The sequence below is a fragment of the Homalodisca vitripennis genome, chromosome 1 (assembly GCF_021130785.1).
Source record: "Homalodisca vitripennis isolate AUS2020 chromosome 1, UT_GWSS_2.1, whole genome shotgun sequence".
NCBI classification, from domain to species: Eukaryota; Metazoa; Arthropoda; class Insecta; order Hemiptera; family Cicadellidae; genus Homalodisca; species Homalodisca vitripennis.
Window position 1 is genome coordinate 218,502,798 of NC_060207.1, and position 19,193 is coordinate 218,521,990.

The window sequence follows — 19,193 nt, forward strand, 5'->3', positions numbered from 1 at the left end:
CACTGACATCAAACCTCTGTTCAAAAAGAATGACAAGGCTGACATTTCAATTAAGTGTCTTATATTTCTTCTGCAATCTGTACCAAAGTGTTTGAAAACACTTTAGTTTCATACCCACTTTTAAGTGTTGTTGGAATTTCAATTTGTCTTTAGAGAAATCAATTATTCACGCTATTTTTCATTCATCCAGTCTGTATTAGTCGTTTGATTAGAGACATCACCTAGCTTCTCTGTTGTCTGATTTTTCTGAAATATTTGACTGTGTAAATCATGAATTTCTTCAAAAACAGAACAGAATTATGAATGGCTGACTCCATTCCTATATTTTTGAAGAGGTTTAATGCAGTATCAAAAAAATAATTTACTAATAAGGATATTGTAATTTTCAGATGATCCGGTGTTTACAGAAATCATACGTCAAGCAGAGTTAGCAATAGAGAATAATATCTTGCCAGAGAGAATCTATCAGGGGTCCAGTGGCAGTTACTTTGTTAAAAATCCTGCTGGGGTAAGTTGTTAAGAATCATAATTCTTAGAAAGTGAATAGTCTAAGTACGATATTTGCATTTTATTTGGTCTGATGGTTAGAGCAGAGTTCGGCAACCTTCTGAACCTAAGTAATCATATAACTTGTGTTATCTGTTTTAGACACATAAAACATATTTTTTTTTATTAAAACACGAGGTTTATAGATTTTTTGAAGGTGAAATATAGCAGAATAGGAGCATATTTTATTAAGGTTTCAGAAAAAATTGGTAATAAAACATTTATTTAGATGTCAAACTTTATGTGAATTTATTCAAAAATGAGACTTGCATTTTATAAAACTCAAACTATCATTAAAATATTTATATAATTTGGTTCATGAAAATATAGGCTATTGAATTTCTGTTATTTTAGATGTACATATACATTAATTTCATAATTGTATAATTTGTATGATCAAAACAAGTTTAATGAAAAGTTTGGTGTTTTTTATTATTATCTTCATAATCTTGTAAATATGCAGTATGATTTCAGTTTAAAATTCAGGTAGTCTTATATTTGTCAAGTATTTTGTATTATTTTATTATAAAGTTTAATTTTTGATCACAGATGTCCACAAAGTATTTATTTCAGACTTTGTATTTCTGGAGCATGAGTCTAGATGTTTGGAAAATCTTGTCCTGTGCGTCATACTTTCAATGAATTTCAGTTAAGATTAAATCTGAATTGAAGTTTTCTTTCAGGTTTAAGTTGCACTAAATACCAAGAGTGCCATTTTTAAGTTTTCTGAAAAGTTTTTGCACTGAAATGCAGGAAAAATGGGCAATAAACCTTTCACTATCTGAATCTTAAGTCTGCAATTGAATTATTTTTTTAGTTAATTTAAAGCAGCATTCATAACAAAGCCTTCACATTTAAGTAATTTTTCAAAATGATTGAAGATATAGTTCTTTATTTAGTTTGATTAGGTTTGATTATTTCTTTACTTTATTTGATTTTTGAATAGGTTCAGACTTGCTTTCATTTGTTTTAACACAGTAAAGTAGATTATGGGTCACTCATGTATTGTGTTCAAAACGTTGAGACACAAGTGCAACCACTGCTTTTCTAGTTTAGTATGAAATTTTCCATAGAATAGTTCAGTACAAATACTCTTTCTGCTATTTTCCCACACGAGAGCCAACAGTATCAAAAGAGTAAGATTTTTATCAAAACTTAGTTTGATAATTATTTGTGTGTGTTTTTTGTTGTTGATTATATCAAAATGTTAATACTACAGTATTTGTGGGCCAAGACCTTATGTTGCCAAACTCTGGATTTGGCGTCTGGACATTCAGTGGAAAATATTCAACTTATGTGGGATAGCTAGCTAATTTTGCAAGCAAATTCAACTGATTGTACATATACATCTATACTGTACTAACTAAAAGATTCCTCTGTTCTAGGCAGTTGTCTATATTTTAGTGTATACATAACCGTCTCTAGTGATGGGCTAAACCGTAATTTTCAAAACTCAAATCCGTCTACTCTCTGCATTATCAAACATACTATGTTTGGTTGTGAACCAGCAGTACAATATAATTTATTTTATTTAAAAGCTACAATGCACTTACACTTTAGTACTGTAATAGATGGATGTACAATACAATATAATGTGTTGTTAAAATTAAACATATGTAAATGTTTCCTATTGATGTTGAGATATATTTATTTGTAACTTGTACATACCTGCAGCTTCACCCACAATTTTTTTGCTTCATCGAATAGCTCCCACAATGTCAGTAACACTTGGTCTATTTTATACCAATTTAGCGGAACTCCAAAATTCACAGCTTTCCTAGTGAAAGCACTTATGATGCAATACGATAGGGTCGTATGATATTTTTTAATGGAATTAGTCATACATGATGCATCAGGTATCCATTTTCAGTGTTCACGATTAAGAGGACCAGAGGTTAAGCGAAATTGTGAGTAATTCTTATTTCAGGTTTTGCATTTCTTATTAAAATTTATTATATTACCAAGACAAAGTAGAAGTTTGCTATTTTGCCTCGAGAAACAATAGATAGACCTACATATATACCTTTGTAATGAGGTTCGGGCCAAAATAGTATAGTTTTCTAAAATTGTTTTCTAAATAGATATTGTTATTGAAAATTAAAAACTAAAATCAACATCAATAATACTTACATTAACCCTTTTAGTGCCAACATCCGTATATACGGACGTTTGAATAACTACCGAAGAATGCCGACGTCCGTATATACGGACGTTCGGAGTAAAAGTCATACCGCAATCATTTTTTAACTTGTTATAAATTTGTTGGTATACAAACAATCAGAATGAACCAATCTACATAAAAAAAATAATAATAATAGTAATATCGTAAGGTTAGTCAGGTGTTTAGCCATGATAGAAATGGCCGTGGTTGTTGTATCAGACAAAGTTGTGTCTGCTGATAGTTCACATCTAACCTCTGTGTTTGGTTGTTTGTGTTGCTGCTTCCACAGTGTTTGTTTGTTGATAAATAGTTTACAATGTTTTACTAACATAAAAAGTAAACTTCAATAAAATGAAACGCTCACGATCTCCACTTAGCGAGAATACAGTTAAAACGCTGTCAAAAAGGATTGCATTCCTTATGTTTGCCTCACCATATTTGTGTTACCGCCTAACTATAATACCTATGTACAAAAGTGTGTAATTTTTTTTTTTTACATTTTACAAAGTGTACATTATTTTTTAAGTAGAAAGTAGTTTCAAACAGTTTTTAATGGTTTCATAGTGGAAAATATTATAAGTTTTATAAAGAAGCTAAATAGTGTAAATAACACAAAAAAGTGAAAATGTAACTTTCTAAAAAAATTAACATGATTTGTTTGGTTTTTTAAATATTAATCAAAACTTTTTATGTGTGTATTCAGTTTTAATTCCTCTTTCAAGTGATAGTGTGTGTTATAGTGAAATAATTTTTTTAAAGTACTATTTTTCATGTGAAACTAGAACAATATAAAAACTGTAAGTAAAATGTCTACTTTTTTAAAATTTTTTAAGTTAATTACATTTAGAAATATAATTTGCTTTTTTATAGTTTTTTATAAGGGAATTTATTTTACTGCAAAACAATGAAAAACTTAAGGAAACATCTCAATATTTGTAATTTTTACAAATTTTTTTTAGTAAAACACTGCAAAACGGCTGAAATAGGCCTGGCATCCTTCAGTAGTAATATGTGAAAAATCACTGGCATTTTTCAGACTAACTTTTGATTTTTTGTCTGGCACTAAAAGGGTTAAGACAGTTATCATCCGTATCTAAAGATGATACATAATAGAGTAAAGTACACATTAAGACAGTTATCATCCATATCTAAAGATGATACATAATAGAGTAAAGTACACATTAAGACAGTTATCATCCATATCTAAAGATGATACATAATAGAGTAAAGTACATGTTCTTACTTTCAATCCATGTTTGATATCTTGTACTATTTCCTTGGTCCAGTCTAGGAATTGTATCAGTAATTATATTCTAAGCAGTATCGTTTATCTCATTAGTGAGAAAAGAATGCGATGTCCTCTCAACAATTTTCTGTCATAAAAATGCGTTTAGTGCTTTGTGATTCCACTCATAATCTTGAACTCACTGCGCTCACTTGTTTCCTATAATTGTAGTCACAGAGTGAATGGTTTGTTAAATCATGCTAATGCCCAGTTCATCCATTATTTTCTCCTACAACTACTTAAATATGCTGTTCCACAAAGTCTAAGCAAATCAAATTCAATACCCTAAATTTGCACATTCACAATTTAGTTCATGGACTAAAATCCATAATAAATTAATTGGTTTGCCTTGTTGCCACAATGTTGAAATGAGAAATGTTGTTACTTTTGTTATGTTTTCACTCTCTAAATATAAACAAATTGATAACCGTGTTTAAATTAATGAAACATATGGTCGTGCTGTCATAATATGATCATTGTTTACACAGAATAGTTGATTATATTTAACAGGCTACTTCAATTAATATTTTGCAACTTTAGAAGCCAAGATGGGATTTTCAACTGCTTTAAAGATCAGTGGGGCGTAGCTTGGAAGGATTTTCGAAATAGGAATAGGTCTATGTTCATCCCAGGGACCCTAAGAATGTCCATGTAAAATGTCATTACAGTTGATTGAATAGTTTACGCGTGAAATCAAAACAAACAAACAAAGGCACTTTCGCATTTTCAATATCATTAGGATGTCACTACCAGCAGATCTTGAATTTTATAATTAAATATGCAATATCACATAATTAAGTTAGTGTTAACTTAATTGTTTATACTGACGACTCAATTCTCAATTAAAGAAATAAGACGTAAAATGGAACATTGTAAAGAGCACCAGGCAAAAGGTTAGATTAAAATTGTGATATGGTGCCAAAACATTTGTTATCTCACCATCATATTAAAGTGAGCAGCGGTGTAATCTATTAAGCAGATAGATTCTGAAGATATCAAAGATGAAACTTAGGGAAAGAAAGGAAAAGATATTGAGAATCTCTCTGAGAATGAGAAATTAATGTGTCTAATATATTTTATTATTTTACACATTTCCTTGCATCTTACAAGATTTAAATTTAAAATCATTTCCAAATCATAAGCAACAACACAGTCAGCTGTGTTCATCAGAGCTCACTTGGCTATATAACGTGGTGTTACTGTACCAAAGTGAATGCCTCTGATGTACGTGTAAACTAAAGGAGCCGTGGTGTTAAACAAATGGTCAATTAACAAACAAAGGTGTGAGTTTATCAAAGTTGCAGATTACTTCACCAACACAGACCCCCAGTTTGTGGTGGCACAATCTTATCTTGTTTCGATTAGTTATTTTAAATCGTCAGTTGGATTAAACGGCTTTAGAGCAATGGAATTGTATGATTCTGTTTACAGCAATCTAATATCATGTTAGGAATTAACTTCCACAAATAGTATGTGTGTTACAAATAATAAAAAAACACACTTATTTGTTTTGTTTTAAAGCCAATTAAAGTTGTTTATTCTCGTTAACTTCATAAAGATTAATGTATTGGATACTGTTTAAATATGTAGTGTGCTCAATTTGTATATGTTAGTTAAAAAAAATCATTCAATGATCACTGTATGCCAACAAATCAAATCTGTCCAATCATATTGTTGTGACAGTAGATAAGTTATAATAGGTAAATTAAAAAGTTTAATCCATAAGCTGTCATTTTAAAATTCTAGCATTGCTTTGACTACAATGCTTTCAAGTAAGGGAAATCATAATAAAATCACATTTAGTTTATTCTTACCCTATTTTAAAAACTTAGAAATGAATTGGGTTCAAAAGTACAAGATTTTATTTAGTTACCAAACATAGGTTGAAGTACGCTACAGATTTTGTTTGTGGGATATTTTCGTACCAAATTTAGGAACCTTTTTATTTGTTTGTAATGAGCAATCATTTAAAGAATCCAAGAGCATAAAATAGGATTTTGTAGTCATACTCTTAAAATTATAAAATTATAGCTTGTTAGAAATTTCAATATTAACTGCAAAGGTTTTAAATTTTGTCTTTAGAATAATTGTCAAGAATAATATCATAATTTGAATTAAACCGTGTTTAAGATATATTGCACCAATTATGTTCCATGTGTTTACATTTTCTTAAAAAAAAAAAAAAAAAAACACACAGATCTTTCAACTTTACACTTAAACAAATTAGAGTATAAATAGTCAATTGGTGAAACTATTTGTACAGGTCTAATGAAGTCTGCTCCAAGATCCCAAAATCCAGATTGATATGTCAAATAATTAAATTGAAATTGCCCGTTTTTTTTTTTTTGAATGTGCATCTTTAATTATTAATGCTAAGATGTTAGCCTGTTGTGTAAATTGATGTAATTCATCAGTCACATAAATTTCAATTTATTTACATCATGTATGGATGGGATAGTAAGACTAGTTTTTAACCCTTAGAGTGTGCAAACATAACTTTAATGGATGTTTGACTGTCAGCTGCATTTGAAGTGTTGAAAGAGTATTCTTTATGATTTAGATTTTTAATTCTAATTTTCTCATCACTGTTTACAGAAAACGGTGGGGGTGTTCAAACCAAAGGATGAGGAGCCGTATGGAAGGTTCAACCCCAAGTGGACTAAGTGGATGCACAAGCTGTGCTGTCCCTGCTGCTTCGGTCGGGCTTGCCTCATCCCCAACCAGGGTTACTTGTCCGAGGCTGGCGCCAGTCTTGTAGACCAGAAACTTCAACTCAACATTGTTCCTAAAACCAAGGTTGGAATAGCAAAAACATATCATCAGCACAAGAAAAATATGTGTTTTATTCATAGAATCTTTTACGCAGACAATAAAATTACGTTTCCAACAAGATTTATTAATCGAGGTCATTAAAGGCTACTTAAATATTACAAAAAATAAATACATTCCTGACAATGTAACATAATATTATTTTTCTCATTTAAAATTAATAATTATTTAATTTTTGAATGCATATAAAACTGTCATCCGTTCCATGCCTTATCATAACTTTGCTCATAAAATTAAATTCTTGAAATATTTTGCCCATCTTCAGTTAAACGAAAACTGACTGTACATGTGAGCTGTTTTGTTTTAACATCCATTGATAAAGAAGTTGGCTTTCCACAGCAAAACCACAATATTTCAAGAATTTAATTTTGTAAGCAATATTCCAATATTACGGAAAACGAAAGACTTTAATATGAGTACCTATTAATAACTGTACAGTGTATTTAAAAATAAATGTATAGAGTCACCCTCATTGATTTAGAGAGATATAGAGTTAGTTCTCCTACTTTTTGACTAATTTATGACTCTTTGTTTAAAGTTAGTTATTGACAATAGAAGATTTGAAAGGAAAACAGGATTTCGGACATTTGCTATTGTTATAGGTTATAAAAGGTAAAATACAACATTTCGAGGAATTAAATCTATCTTCTTCTTCAGGTGGGGAAGGTATTAATACATGCAAAAAAATTCTTGTGATTTGTGCTTGGGACTTGCATCCTGTGCAGTGACAACGCCTGGACTGGACTCCAAGCAGCTTTTGGGTATGTTTGTACCCTCTCCCTTCTTTACTTCTTTCTGTTCATTGTTTTTGTATGTATTAATACCTCCCCCATCTTATGAAGAGGATAGATTGCAATCCTCGAAATGTTTTGTTATACCTTTTATGACCTATAATGATGGTAACTTTTGACATCGTATACAGCTCACAGGAAAATTATGGAACCATTCACAACAACACTGTGGAGTCGCTTACAGAGACTTTGTGTAGTCACTTACAGGAATATTGTGGAACCACTCACAGGGACATGATGGAACCACTGACATCGAGAGTGTGGAACCACTCACAGCGACTTTGTGGAAACAATCACAGCGACTTTGTGGAAACAATCACAGCGACTTTGTGGAACCACTCACAGCGACTTTGTGGAACCACTCACAGCGACATTGTGTAACCAATCACAGCGACTTTGTGGAACCACTCACAGCGACTTTGTGGAACCACTCACAGCAACATTGTGGAACTACTCACAATGACATCGAGGAACCACTTACAGCGACAATGTGGAACCACTCACAGCAACATTGAGGAACCACTCACAACGACATTGAGGAACCACTCACAGTGACATTGTGGAACCACTCACAACGAAATTAAGGAACCACTCACAGCGACATTGTGGATCCACTCACAGCTAGTCTGCCTCAGTATGAGACCATCAGTTTTTCGAATTGCAACCTTAACTGTAAATTGACAGGCTTTTGTTGTCGAACTTAGCTGCAGTCTGTAAATTATAATATAAAATTACAAGTTGTAATTAAGTTTGTGCAATATGTGGAAGAAAGTCATGTGAAGTACCGAGGTCCTGCTGTTTGTTATGTGAAGTCTGGTAGAATCTTTGATGTTTTTGTGGTTGGTCACATGCGTCTCATACATGCATTACTTAAGAGTTAAACATAGGTGGTGTTTGGTTGTCCTTCCTACATCCTTGATTTAGTACCTTGTGGTTTGTACCGGGTTAATGAAACATACCATTGAATGTACTGTTTTCTCACAATTAAACAGAACATAATTTCTGAACAGACGACATATTTTGTTGCTTTTAACACTAGCAGCAGTGTTAGGAGTAATTAAGCTTGAAGATTTTTCTAGAAATGCTGCTGGTCCTCTTAAGCGTTAACTGAACTACAATTAAAAACATATCATTTACAAGTGTTATTTTTTAGTGTTCCAACTTGATTATGTGTAATAATGATTATTATTATAACAATGCAACAATTAAACTATCTAAAATACACTTGTTTCCTATGCCAAAACCATAAACAGTTGTAAGACAATCATTTCTTCTGTCGACAGGTTGTAAAGTTAGTCAGTCCCACATTCAACTATCCAAGGATAGCCCGGGGCAAGTCTCATGTGAAACATGCCATCAATGATCACTTCCCCACCGTGGGCCGACACTTTCATAGGCTTGGCTTAAAGCCCAAGGTGAGTAAAGGCTTACTCTCATAATGTTTTATCGACCCTTAATAATATTAAATTTTACATTTCTTTTATACAAATTTTTAAGTGAAGATCACTCGTTTCATAAGTGTTTAGGACACAGAGTAAGAGTTCCCAAAGAAACCCCCTTAACAGTTGTTTCTATTCCTGGTAAGTTGAATTGAAAATATTTGGAAATGTGGGCTTTCCCAATGTCAGTTACTGGGCACATCCTTGTGTCCATATGAAGCTGGTCAGTTATGTTCCTGTTGAAAAATCCACGAGTTTCTAAACCTTTTTATTAATTTTTAGCAAAAATCTGTATTTAAAAAAGGGAGATGTTGTTGAAACAAAATATTTTGCCTGCATTCCAAAAATTCAAGCCATTTCCTACGGTTTATTTTTTGATTTGTATCAATCAGTTGTAGCACAATGGCTGTAAATAAAACGTTGGGGCCGTTACAGGTAGGGTCGTTCCAAGTGTTTGTGGAGGGCTACAAAGACGCAGAGTATTGGCTGCGGCAGATGGAGCTGGAGCCGCTCTCGCCCTACCTGCAAGAACAGTTTCGACTGCAGTTTGAGCGGTTGGTCATCCTGGATTACATAATCCGCAACACAGACCGTGGTAACGACAACTGGCTCATCAAGTACACCTCACCTAACATTACCATCACACCCATTCCTCCGCCGGCTCAGCCACCCCCATACTCGGGCGACACCGAGATGCAGGATGCCACGGTAATTTTGACTGTCTCTCTCTGTCCAACAATTTGAAATTAATGTTGTTTAAATTTATTTAGAATTTTATTTTAGGTGTGGTTATTTGTCTTTGCAAACACGAGTTGAGGCTTGGTTGGAATATCAATCATCCTTAGCAAACATGAGTAATACAGTACGCTTGTCATGGATTCACTTAAAGCCTTGTTCACTATTTGTTTTAATAAAAAGTAAAATGTTAAAATTATGTTGCTCAACTTGCATATTGTTGGCCACTGTCATGAACAGTCAAGCATATTTGTATATGAAGTAATCTTAAAAGTCATTTGAGTCAGTGAAGGGCATAAACAAGGGATGAGTCAGGCTTAAGTAATTTATTTTGTCAGATTAATGAGTCAATTTGTCTAAAAATTTAAAAGTACAATCCAAAAAGCACATCAATGGGAACTACAATCAATTAAGTATATTTAGTTATCACTTAGTAAACTTTAGTATGAGTTGATCGGGCATTATCACAACCCTTGTTAATTGAATAATAGATACAAAATTTAAATGCTAACAAATTTAAATGCTAACATTTTGCCATTGCTAGTGGCTTCCAATTCATTAGTTCCATTACTTATTAAGTTTACTACGGAGAGTATGTTAAAAATAGCTTTATCAAAGAAATTTTTCACAAAATATTACTCACCCTACTACCACAAATTATGTAATTATTTTGTTTATTCCTTAAAAAAAGTTTTGTAGATGTTGTAATAACCAAATATAATACAAAGTATAAAATTAATTCAAGGATTGTCACCTATAATAATTTATTAAATATAAAAATTATAAGGCCATAACTTATATTAATCATAAATATATACACATGCTAATTTAAAATGGTTAATCAATACCAAGTGAATGATTGCAAATAAATTTTACACATATATATTTTTGTTTCTGCTATTAAGCATCATAGAGCAAAACGGAAAATGGCTTTGGAATCCTTCAACCACAATTAACAAATTTTGTTCCTAAAATTTTTTTAATATCTTGAATAAAGTTCCAAATGGTTATAGTACAAAATGTTAAGAGTTATATTGTACATGAAAGCAATAAAAATGAATGTGTTTACAACATAATCTCCAATGATGCAACCCAACCAAGTTCATATTTTTAGCAACCACTGATGTGCTTATAACTATTTAAATCCTAAATGGTTCAGGGTGATAAATTCATGAATATTTGGAGGTGTTATGTTAACGTTCCGTGGACAGAAGAACCATTGCTTGGTGTTGTAAAGGTTAATGTTCTAAAATAAAATTGGTTCTTCACTATTATACTACAAAATGAATAATACTACATTATGAAATGTATGTTCCATACAACTAGAAATGCTCTTTCCAAAAATGTGTAAGAAGAGGCCTTGTAATATTTTTTAATTCGTTATCGTATTCAATATGAAAATTTCATTTGTAGCTCTGTTATTTCTTGCATCAAGTTCCTTTCAGGGATGGCTTTGACTATAATTCTACTGGTTATTAACCTCTAAGGCTCCTTTAGATAAACAGATCCATACATAGGTGGTATTGGTTTTAGGAGTGGAACATCGTGGATCGGCCTGAGGTGAGCATTGCCGCGATAGACAATGGATTGGCATTCCCCTTCAAGCATCCAGACTCCTGGCGAGCGTATCCCTACCACTGGGCATGGTTGCCTCAGGCCAAGGTGCCCTTCTCCAACCACATCAAGGACCTCGTCCTGCCCCAGCTCTCGGACATGAATTTTGTCCAGGACCTCTGCGATGATCTATACCATCTATTCAAGGTAAATTCAGTATACAGTTGATCAAAGCAAGCTAAACACCAGTAGAACTGATCCACTTTGGTAGTGAACAGCTGATCAGGTTTTTCTGCATTTTGACCCATGTTGGAGCTTCTGTAGTGCTTGACCAACAACTTGTTAATGTTTCATACTGTTTCTCAAATTGTATTAGCTACATAGTAGCTGTCATAATGGTGCTGGATTATTTCCTATTACCATAACAGTAAGTGATCCAATATAACATAAGTTCCAAAGTACAGTGTTCCAAATGGGAAATAAAAGGCGTGGTGGTTAATAAGAATTTTTCTAAAAATCATAGAAATTATAGCAATTAGTTGTTACTTCTATTTCTAAACAAAAAATATAAACCACAATGGTGGCCATAACAGATTTTTGTGAAAACTGTAATTTTCTGTAGTAGTTCTTGGTTCTGGTATAAAAATCTTATTTATTCTTCAATAATTTTGAGTCTCAGATAAAAACTGCACATAATGGTGTCTACCATTTCCATTTGAATAATGTTAATCTGTTTTTCAAGAAAAACTCACTGAGATAAAAAAATGAAAAGAGAAAGTAAAAATTGAGCTTAAACCATTCATGTTGTTACAATGCATATTCATAACATGTTTCAATATCAGACTCAGGATGTATATATAAAAACAAAAACATCAATACTGAAGACATTTCAAGAAAATGTTCTACTCTAGTACAACAGCAATGAAAGCTTTGTAAACTCTAATATCGATCGATATTTACCTTGCAGCAAGACAAGGGGTTTTACTTTAATATTTACTTTAATACATAGCAATGAAAGCTTTGTTAGTACTAATATGGATTGATATTTACGTTACAGCAAGACAAGGGGTTCGATCGTCACCTTTTTGAGAAGCAGATGAGTGTGATGCGCGGCCAAATCCTGAACTTGACCCAGGCTCTCAAGGATAACAAGAGTCCTGTGCAGCTTGTGCAGATGCCTGCTGTTGTAGTTGAGAGGTGAGTTGGCTGTTTTTGTTTGTTTCATAAAAATATTCTGTGCAAACAGACCTTTAAATTGATCTGTCACACAACCTATGTTTACCCCCTCCTTCACAAAACACCCCTACACCCCTAAAATTGGGCCATTTTACTCAGTTGAAAATAATTTAATTTGTTTATGCACTTAAAAAGGCCCCAGTGATTACAAGGCAAGCCATCCTTTGGATTCTAAACAAATAGCTACTGCCGTCCTGGCCTCCGTTATAAGCCACCAGATGACAGCCCCAAACATTAGTGCAGGTCTAACCACGGAGAGTTTAAGTACCCAAGACCCATCTATTATATGTCTGCATTGCATCAACGACCATTTCCCTCTGGCGACAGCCCTTTACAGATGGGATCCCCAGTTCAAGCATCCTCTTATCAAGGATGATGCCCAGGTACTTGACCTCAGACTTTATCTTCATGGAAGAGCCATTAAATAAGAATGGACCAGTACCCTCCAACTGATGCTTTCTTTTAAAGGCAACTATGACAGCCTTAGTTGGGTTGACACTAAGGCCCATCCCATCACACCAGTTTCCCACCATGTTCAGAGCAGCATTGGTCAGTTCAGTGACTGTTTTGTTGAACTTACCACTCACAAGAATTACAATGTTATTTGCATATCCCTGTGCGAAGACACCAAAAACCATTGTTCAAAAACACAAGCAGGTCATCCGTAACTAGATTCCACAGAAGGGGACAATCCCCCATAGTCCTTGTATTGATGCTCGCTCCCATAAGGGATTTTTTTCGCTTGCTTAGGGATTTTGTTTCAAGTTACAATCTTGCCCTTATCCAGTCATATGTTGACCACGTCTCAAGATTGCATTGACCATCGCTTCAGTGCCTGTGTTGTTAAAAGCTCCTTCGATGTCCATAAAAAGACTTACGGCTACTTCTTTCACTGCTAACACCTTTTCAATCCTGCATACCAATTTATAAGGGCTGAGTCGCATGATCTTCCTGAAAGTAAGCATGCTGATCTGGATTTAGAGGGCATTCCAAGAGAGATCCCTCCCAAACAGACCTAGCAATCATCTTCTCTGTGGTTTTGAGTAGAAAGGAGGATAGGCATATTGCCCTAAAGGACTTAAGCTGATCCATGCTAGAACTCACTTGCTTCGTTATAAACAAAGCCCTGGAGGATACTCTCTAGGATAGAATAATGTACCTGAGGGCCATATAGTCTCTCAACAGCTTGCACAGCCAGGGAAGGACAATATCCACCCTCCAGTTCCTGACATTAAGACTCATTACCATCATCCTAGAACTTCCCAATGACCTTCCCTTTCACCATGGAAATTCCAGCACTCTGTCTGGCAATAGCCTTAAGAATGGTTGCAGAGTCCTTCTAGGCCACAAATTCTTCAACCATGAGGAAGACTTTGATAGATCTTATGTCACCAAAGGCCACACCTATTCCTTCAGTCCCGGAGCCAGAGCCAGCACCCATTCCCTAGCCGCATCATTGTCTTTCAACCACTGCTTGTGCAATTTAAAAGGAAGCTTGAGGTTGCAGTCCAGATCACATACTTCAGATTGTGCATCCATAGACTCAACCTCTATATTCCATTAAGATCCCACGAGTACCAACCACCATCAAAGAGTGTACTAGTCAGGCTACTAGTCTAGATCCTGTAATTCTGTGAAAGCAGGGCCACCTCATGCAGGGTGCTTGACAAGCGTTTATCCAAGCCCAACCATTGGTTGGATTCGGATCCCCCATTGGTCTTCAGTGGCACTAGAGTCAGTGTCACCCCTGGGAAGGTACTTTCCCAGTCCATTGGGGATCACCTGAACTGAGCCAGCCCATTCCCTAGACCCCCAGCTTAGCTTACTATCTAATTATATATCTAAAAGTTTTAAAGAGTTAAAATTTAAATTTTAACAAATATTAAATATTCAATGTGAAATATATGTGCTCAGTTTTTTTTTCTTTATTTACACTTCATTAGCTACATCCAATAATAGCCTTTTCTGATCCAATAATAAATTATCTATACTTTTATTGCTACTGAAAAGACTAGTGTCATCAGCATTAACACAGAAGAACATGGCATATTATGTGCAGTCATTCACTGCTACTATAAACAAGAACGGGCCCAGCACCAAACCCTATGGAACCCTATTACTGACATTACTTAAATTTGATCTAATCTGCATCTTCTACAGCCATTTGTTCTTCTATAAAGATTGATGAGAACGGCTTCAATTCATTATTTTTTACTCTGTAACCTTGTAATTTTTTAAAATTATATTATATGGAATAAAATTCCTGGTTTTTTTCTCACATCAGTGGGAGAATATGTGCATTAGATATATCTTAGATGTGCCGCTTCCAAAATATAAATTTTAGACTAGAGAAACATTCTTTTGATAGTGGACAGTGACTTCGACGAGATTGTGGTTGTCTCATGCATTATTAGTTTAGTTCCCACATCTAAAAAAACTATGGGGAATGCGGGATTTTATTTTTCAAATATACTGAAGTCAAATATTTTCCTATTAACAGTTAGTATATTCTCGTATGATCTATTGATTGTGTTTATATTAATGTAGAAGTCGAAATGTTATATACTGTGTCATGCAAAATAAAAATGGAATGATATGGACTTTCAAACTAATAATTTTTAGTATCATAATCACTTTAGACAGTCCACTTAAAAAAGAATAATGACATTTGTCGCAAGTATCAGTAATGTTAAAATTGTGTCCAATCCATTTATTAATTAGCAGGTGAAAAGGTATTAATTGAATAGAAAATATTGAAGAGTAAAATATCTTTCAGGTCTAAGGGCAGAGTTGGGACAACTTCAAGATTTAGATCGTTTAGCGACACCTTCACTCAGCGCTTCCAGAATAAGAGCCCCTTCTTCTCCTGGTGCTGATACCATGGAGCAGCACTGATGTGCCTTTACTGTGAGTATCCCTTTTACTGCTGATTGTTTAAATTATCGTAACCTGCAATCAGCGCTTCTAGAACAAGACCTCCTGCTTCTCCTGGTGCTGATACTATGGAGCAGCACTGATGTGCCTTTACTGTGAGTATCCCTTTTACTGCTATTTCTTTAAATTATCGTAACCTTCGCTCAGCGCTTCCAGAACAAGACCTCCTTCTCCTGGTGCTGATACCATGGAGCAGCACTGATGTGCCTTTACTGTGAGTATCCCTTTTACTGCTGATTGTTGAAATTATCGTAACCTTCAATCAGCGCTTCCAGAACAAGACCCCCTTCTCCTGGTGCTGAAACCATGGAGCAGATGGGTGTGTCTTTACTTTGAGTATTCCTTTTATTGCTAAGCATGTATGTTAACCTTAACCTTTACTAAAGTTGTGTGTTAGTAGTGTTTTCTATATTAAAAAGTGAAAAAGAACAGGCAATAGATGAAGTGTAATCTTGGAATACTCGGAAATTGCACAGATTTGAAAAATTGTTAAATACTTTTGTACTGAGTAAGGTATGAGCTTGAATATTGTTGTAATAGTGTTATTAAATTACTATTTTACAGTTTAAAAATAATGGTAGTATTTTTTTATTTAACAAAAATATTACAGCGGTATCTTAATTTGTTTCAATTTAAAACTTAGAGTGATAAACATGTTTTTTCATTGATAAAATAGCTTACATTGCTTTTACTTACATTATGTTTAGTAATAAAAAAATAACATTAAATTTTGGTTAAATCAAGGTAAAAAGTTATTGATATGAAGGCTTGACATTTACGTCAACCAATACGATAATTAATTCAGCTTTGTCAGCCAGCCAGTACCATCAGTCGGTGCAATCATTCAGTACAATCAGACAGCCCAATCAGCCAGTACAATAATCAGTGCAATGAGGCTACACAATCAGCCAGTACAGTGAGTTAGTAAAATCAGTTACTACAATCAGTCAGCCAGTATCTAAGTGGTTCAGAACACAAGTTAAGCTGAAATTCCCTTAGTTTTCCGGTTCACAAAAAACCAGGATCAGTCAGCTCCTAAAAGTTAGAAAAGAATGTGATGTTAACCTGTCATGTCACTATGATGAAGTTGTAACAAAGGTGTTAGGTTGTGTTTCAGAAAATAATGTTTTGTTAATCTCTCATGACGCTATGGTGAAGTTGTAACAAAGGTGTTGTTAACCTCTTTATAACACTGAAGTTGTAACAAAGGTGTTTGGATGTGTTTCAGAAAATAATGTGTTGTTAACCTCTTATGACACTATGATGAAGTTGTAAAAAAGATGTTTGGGTGTATTTCAGAAAGTAATGTGTTAACCTCTTATGACACTATTATGAAGTTGTAACAAAGGTGTTTGGATGTGTTTCAGGCTGGATGGTGTTTGAGGCGAACATAACTGTAATCAATGTGATAAAGCTGCACTCAATCCCTCATATATTATACACCCCCTTGTTTACCACAGCTTTGGCCTCAATGTTCTAATCTATTTCAATCAGATTTTCATAAAATATATTTATCCATACACTTTACATAAAGTTTTTGTGAATTTTCACCGTATTATCTAGGCCGTACGTAAATGATTTTTTAAATCGTTTTTTTTTACAAATTGTAATTTTAATTTTGTACATTGTTGCTTTAGTTGTGCTATTTAATTTTAATGTATCAACAAGAAATATGTTTTAATGATTAGGTCGCTTTGATAATAATCGATTAATTATTTTAAGTGAAAACAGCTTAATCCAAACATATGTTATTTAAGTGCATAAGGCTTAAAGTCGTTACTTTGTGTTAGTTGTTCAAATGATTCTTAACTTATTTATTGTGAAGAATGTGAGCATGCCGAGGTAGCAGAGGTGCTGATAAATTGTTCTTATATTTTAAATTAATGGAAATTAGTAATACTATTATCCAAATAGAGTAAATTAAGGCTAGTAATGTGTTAAAAACGGATAGGTACAATTTGTTTGATATTGACATAAACAGGGTGTTCAGTAACTTTTTATCTGGAGTATTTATGTTTTAATGTTATTTTTAGTCTGTTTATTCTAAAACACTACTCGATCGTATAACACTAATAAATAATTTAATATACTGTAAGTGTTGTAATAAAGAAATGTTTGTGAAACAAACTCACTTATTGTGAACTCTTACTGAACATATCATTGATATATTACCTCAATTGTGATGGAATCGTATTGAGTACAACTAACGGAGTACATTACGAACCAAGACACTGCTGCCTCCAAGCTAGTCCTCTACTGTGATATAAACGATGCTTCTTCAACTGAAGTTGCCGTATCTGCTGTTTTAGACATGAAAAGGTAGTTCAAGCCTGTCAAAAAACTATGTAAAGCAGTTGTAAATAAAGTTTTAAAATATATTTTATAAGACAATTGATTTATTCACCTTCCAAGCCATGACCAATGTATACATTTAGTCTCTTGCACTGTAAGACAATATGTATAATTGGTTTCTCATGTAGAGTTCCCAAGTTAACCTTTTTAGTAACAATGTCCGATTTTTCAAACTTAAAAACGTCACAATCAGTTACTTGCTAAAGTAACATTGTCCAATCATTGGGTCGTCTAAAAATAATTAAAAGTGAATATTAAGAATACTAAAACTAACATAACTTGTATTTATTCTTTAAATGTTCACAAGACTATATATTGCTGTTGTAACAAAATAGTGCAATATGGCTGTTTTCCCGTCGGGAAACGATTTTAATGGAGTTTTGTAAACATTTGTTAGAAACTATAATATTACAGCTACAAAATTTTAATATTTGAGGAATTTTCTCAGCCATGTTTGTGATAATATTTTCTTTCCTATGCTGTGTGACTCCAATCAAGAAATTATTTCTTTCAGAGCTTGCAATGGAAATATGCGTTATGTTTAGTTTTTATTTTTTAAATTAATTTAAAATATGTTTTTTCCATGTTAACTGTGTGAGAAAGGAAAATAATAGCATAAGTCCAGTTAGAGGGTTAAATAATAACATAATGTTATTAATGCATCTAAAAAAGATGAAGTCAATTAAATTAAATTGAGGGTCTTCGTCTACTGTAATATTAGAAAAAAAAGCTATCCCATATTTTGAAGACTCAACTTTTAGTCTGTTACATATTTTTATTTTGTAATAAGGTGCAAATATTAAAAGTTACATTTTAAATTATGGCTCTCTGTCCGATATTTTATGGTGAGAATATGTGGTTACATCTCAGAGAAGGGATTGTTATAATCTCTCAAAAGAGTATAAATGGGATGTGTTACCCTCACCAGCTGCATTTTTTGGTATTTTTTGTTGTGTTAGAGGTGCAACACTACACTATGATGTTATTGTTTATTTTTATGATGTTTCAGCTAAGCTGAAAACTAAATTTTATATATGTATATATATAAATAAAGGATTTATATACAGGGTGACCATTAAGTCTTAGGACGACTTTATAACTTTTAAACGACAAGAGATATCATAACAAAATTTGGTATACCGTTACTGGAAATTGTAAGCTACTTTTCTGTGTACATGGTGGTCAGATTTCACCTTTGGGGAACGGCCCGTCGGAGCTATAACAAAATCTTTAATGACAGCCTATGTTGAGTTGTACATCATTTTAAATGTCTACTTAAACTGAAAACAATGCCGCAAACCGGACTTCAAAAGGTTGATCCAGTCGGAAGA

At 33.4% G+C, this 19,193-nt stretch overlaps 1 protein-coding gene across 1 annotated transcript; it reads left to right on the forward strand.

Moving 5' to 3' along the window:
* Positions 1-358: 358 nt before the first annotated feature.
* LOC124353053 (phosphatidylinositol 4-kinase type 2-beta) lies at positions 359-17,888 on the forward strand. Its single transcript, XM_046802857.1, has 8 exons — positions 359-508; positions 6,588-6,788; positions 8,896-9,027; positions 9,487-9,759; positions 11,320-11,547; positions 12,398-12,537; positions 15,353-15,483; positions 16,878-17,888. The coding sequence occupies exons 2-7, from the start codon at positions 6,660-6,662 to the stop codon at positions 15,450-15,452; spliced, it is 1,002 nt and encodes a 333-aa protein (XP_046658813.1). The 5' UTR covers positions 359-508; positions 6,588-6,659; the 3' UTR covers positions 15,453-15,483; positions 16,878-17,888.
* Positions 17,889-19,193: the final 1,305 nt, after the last annotated feature.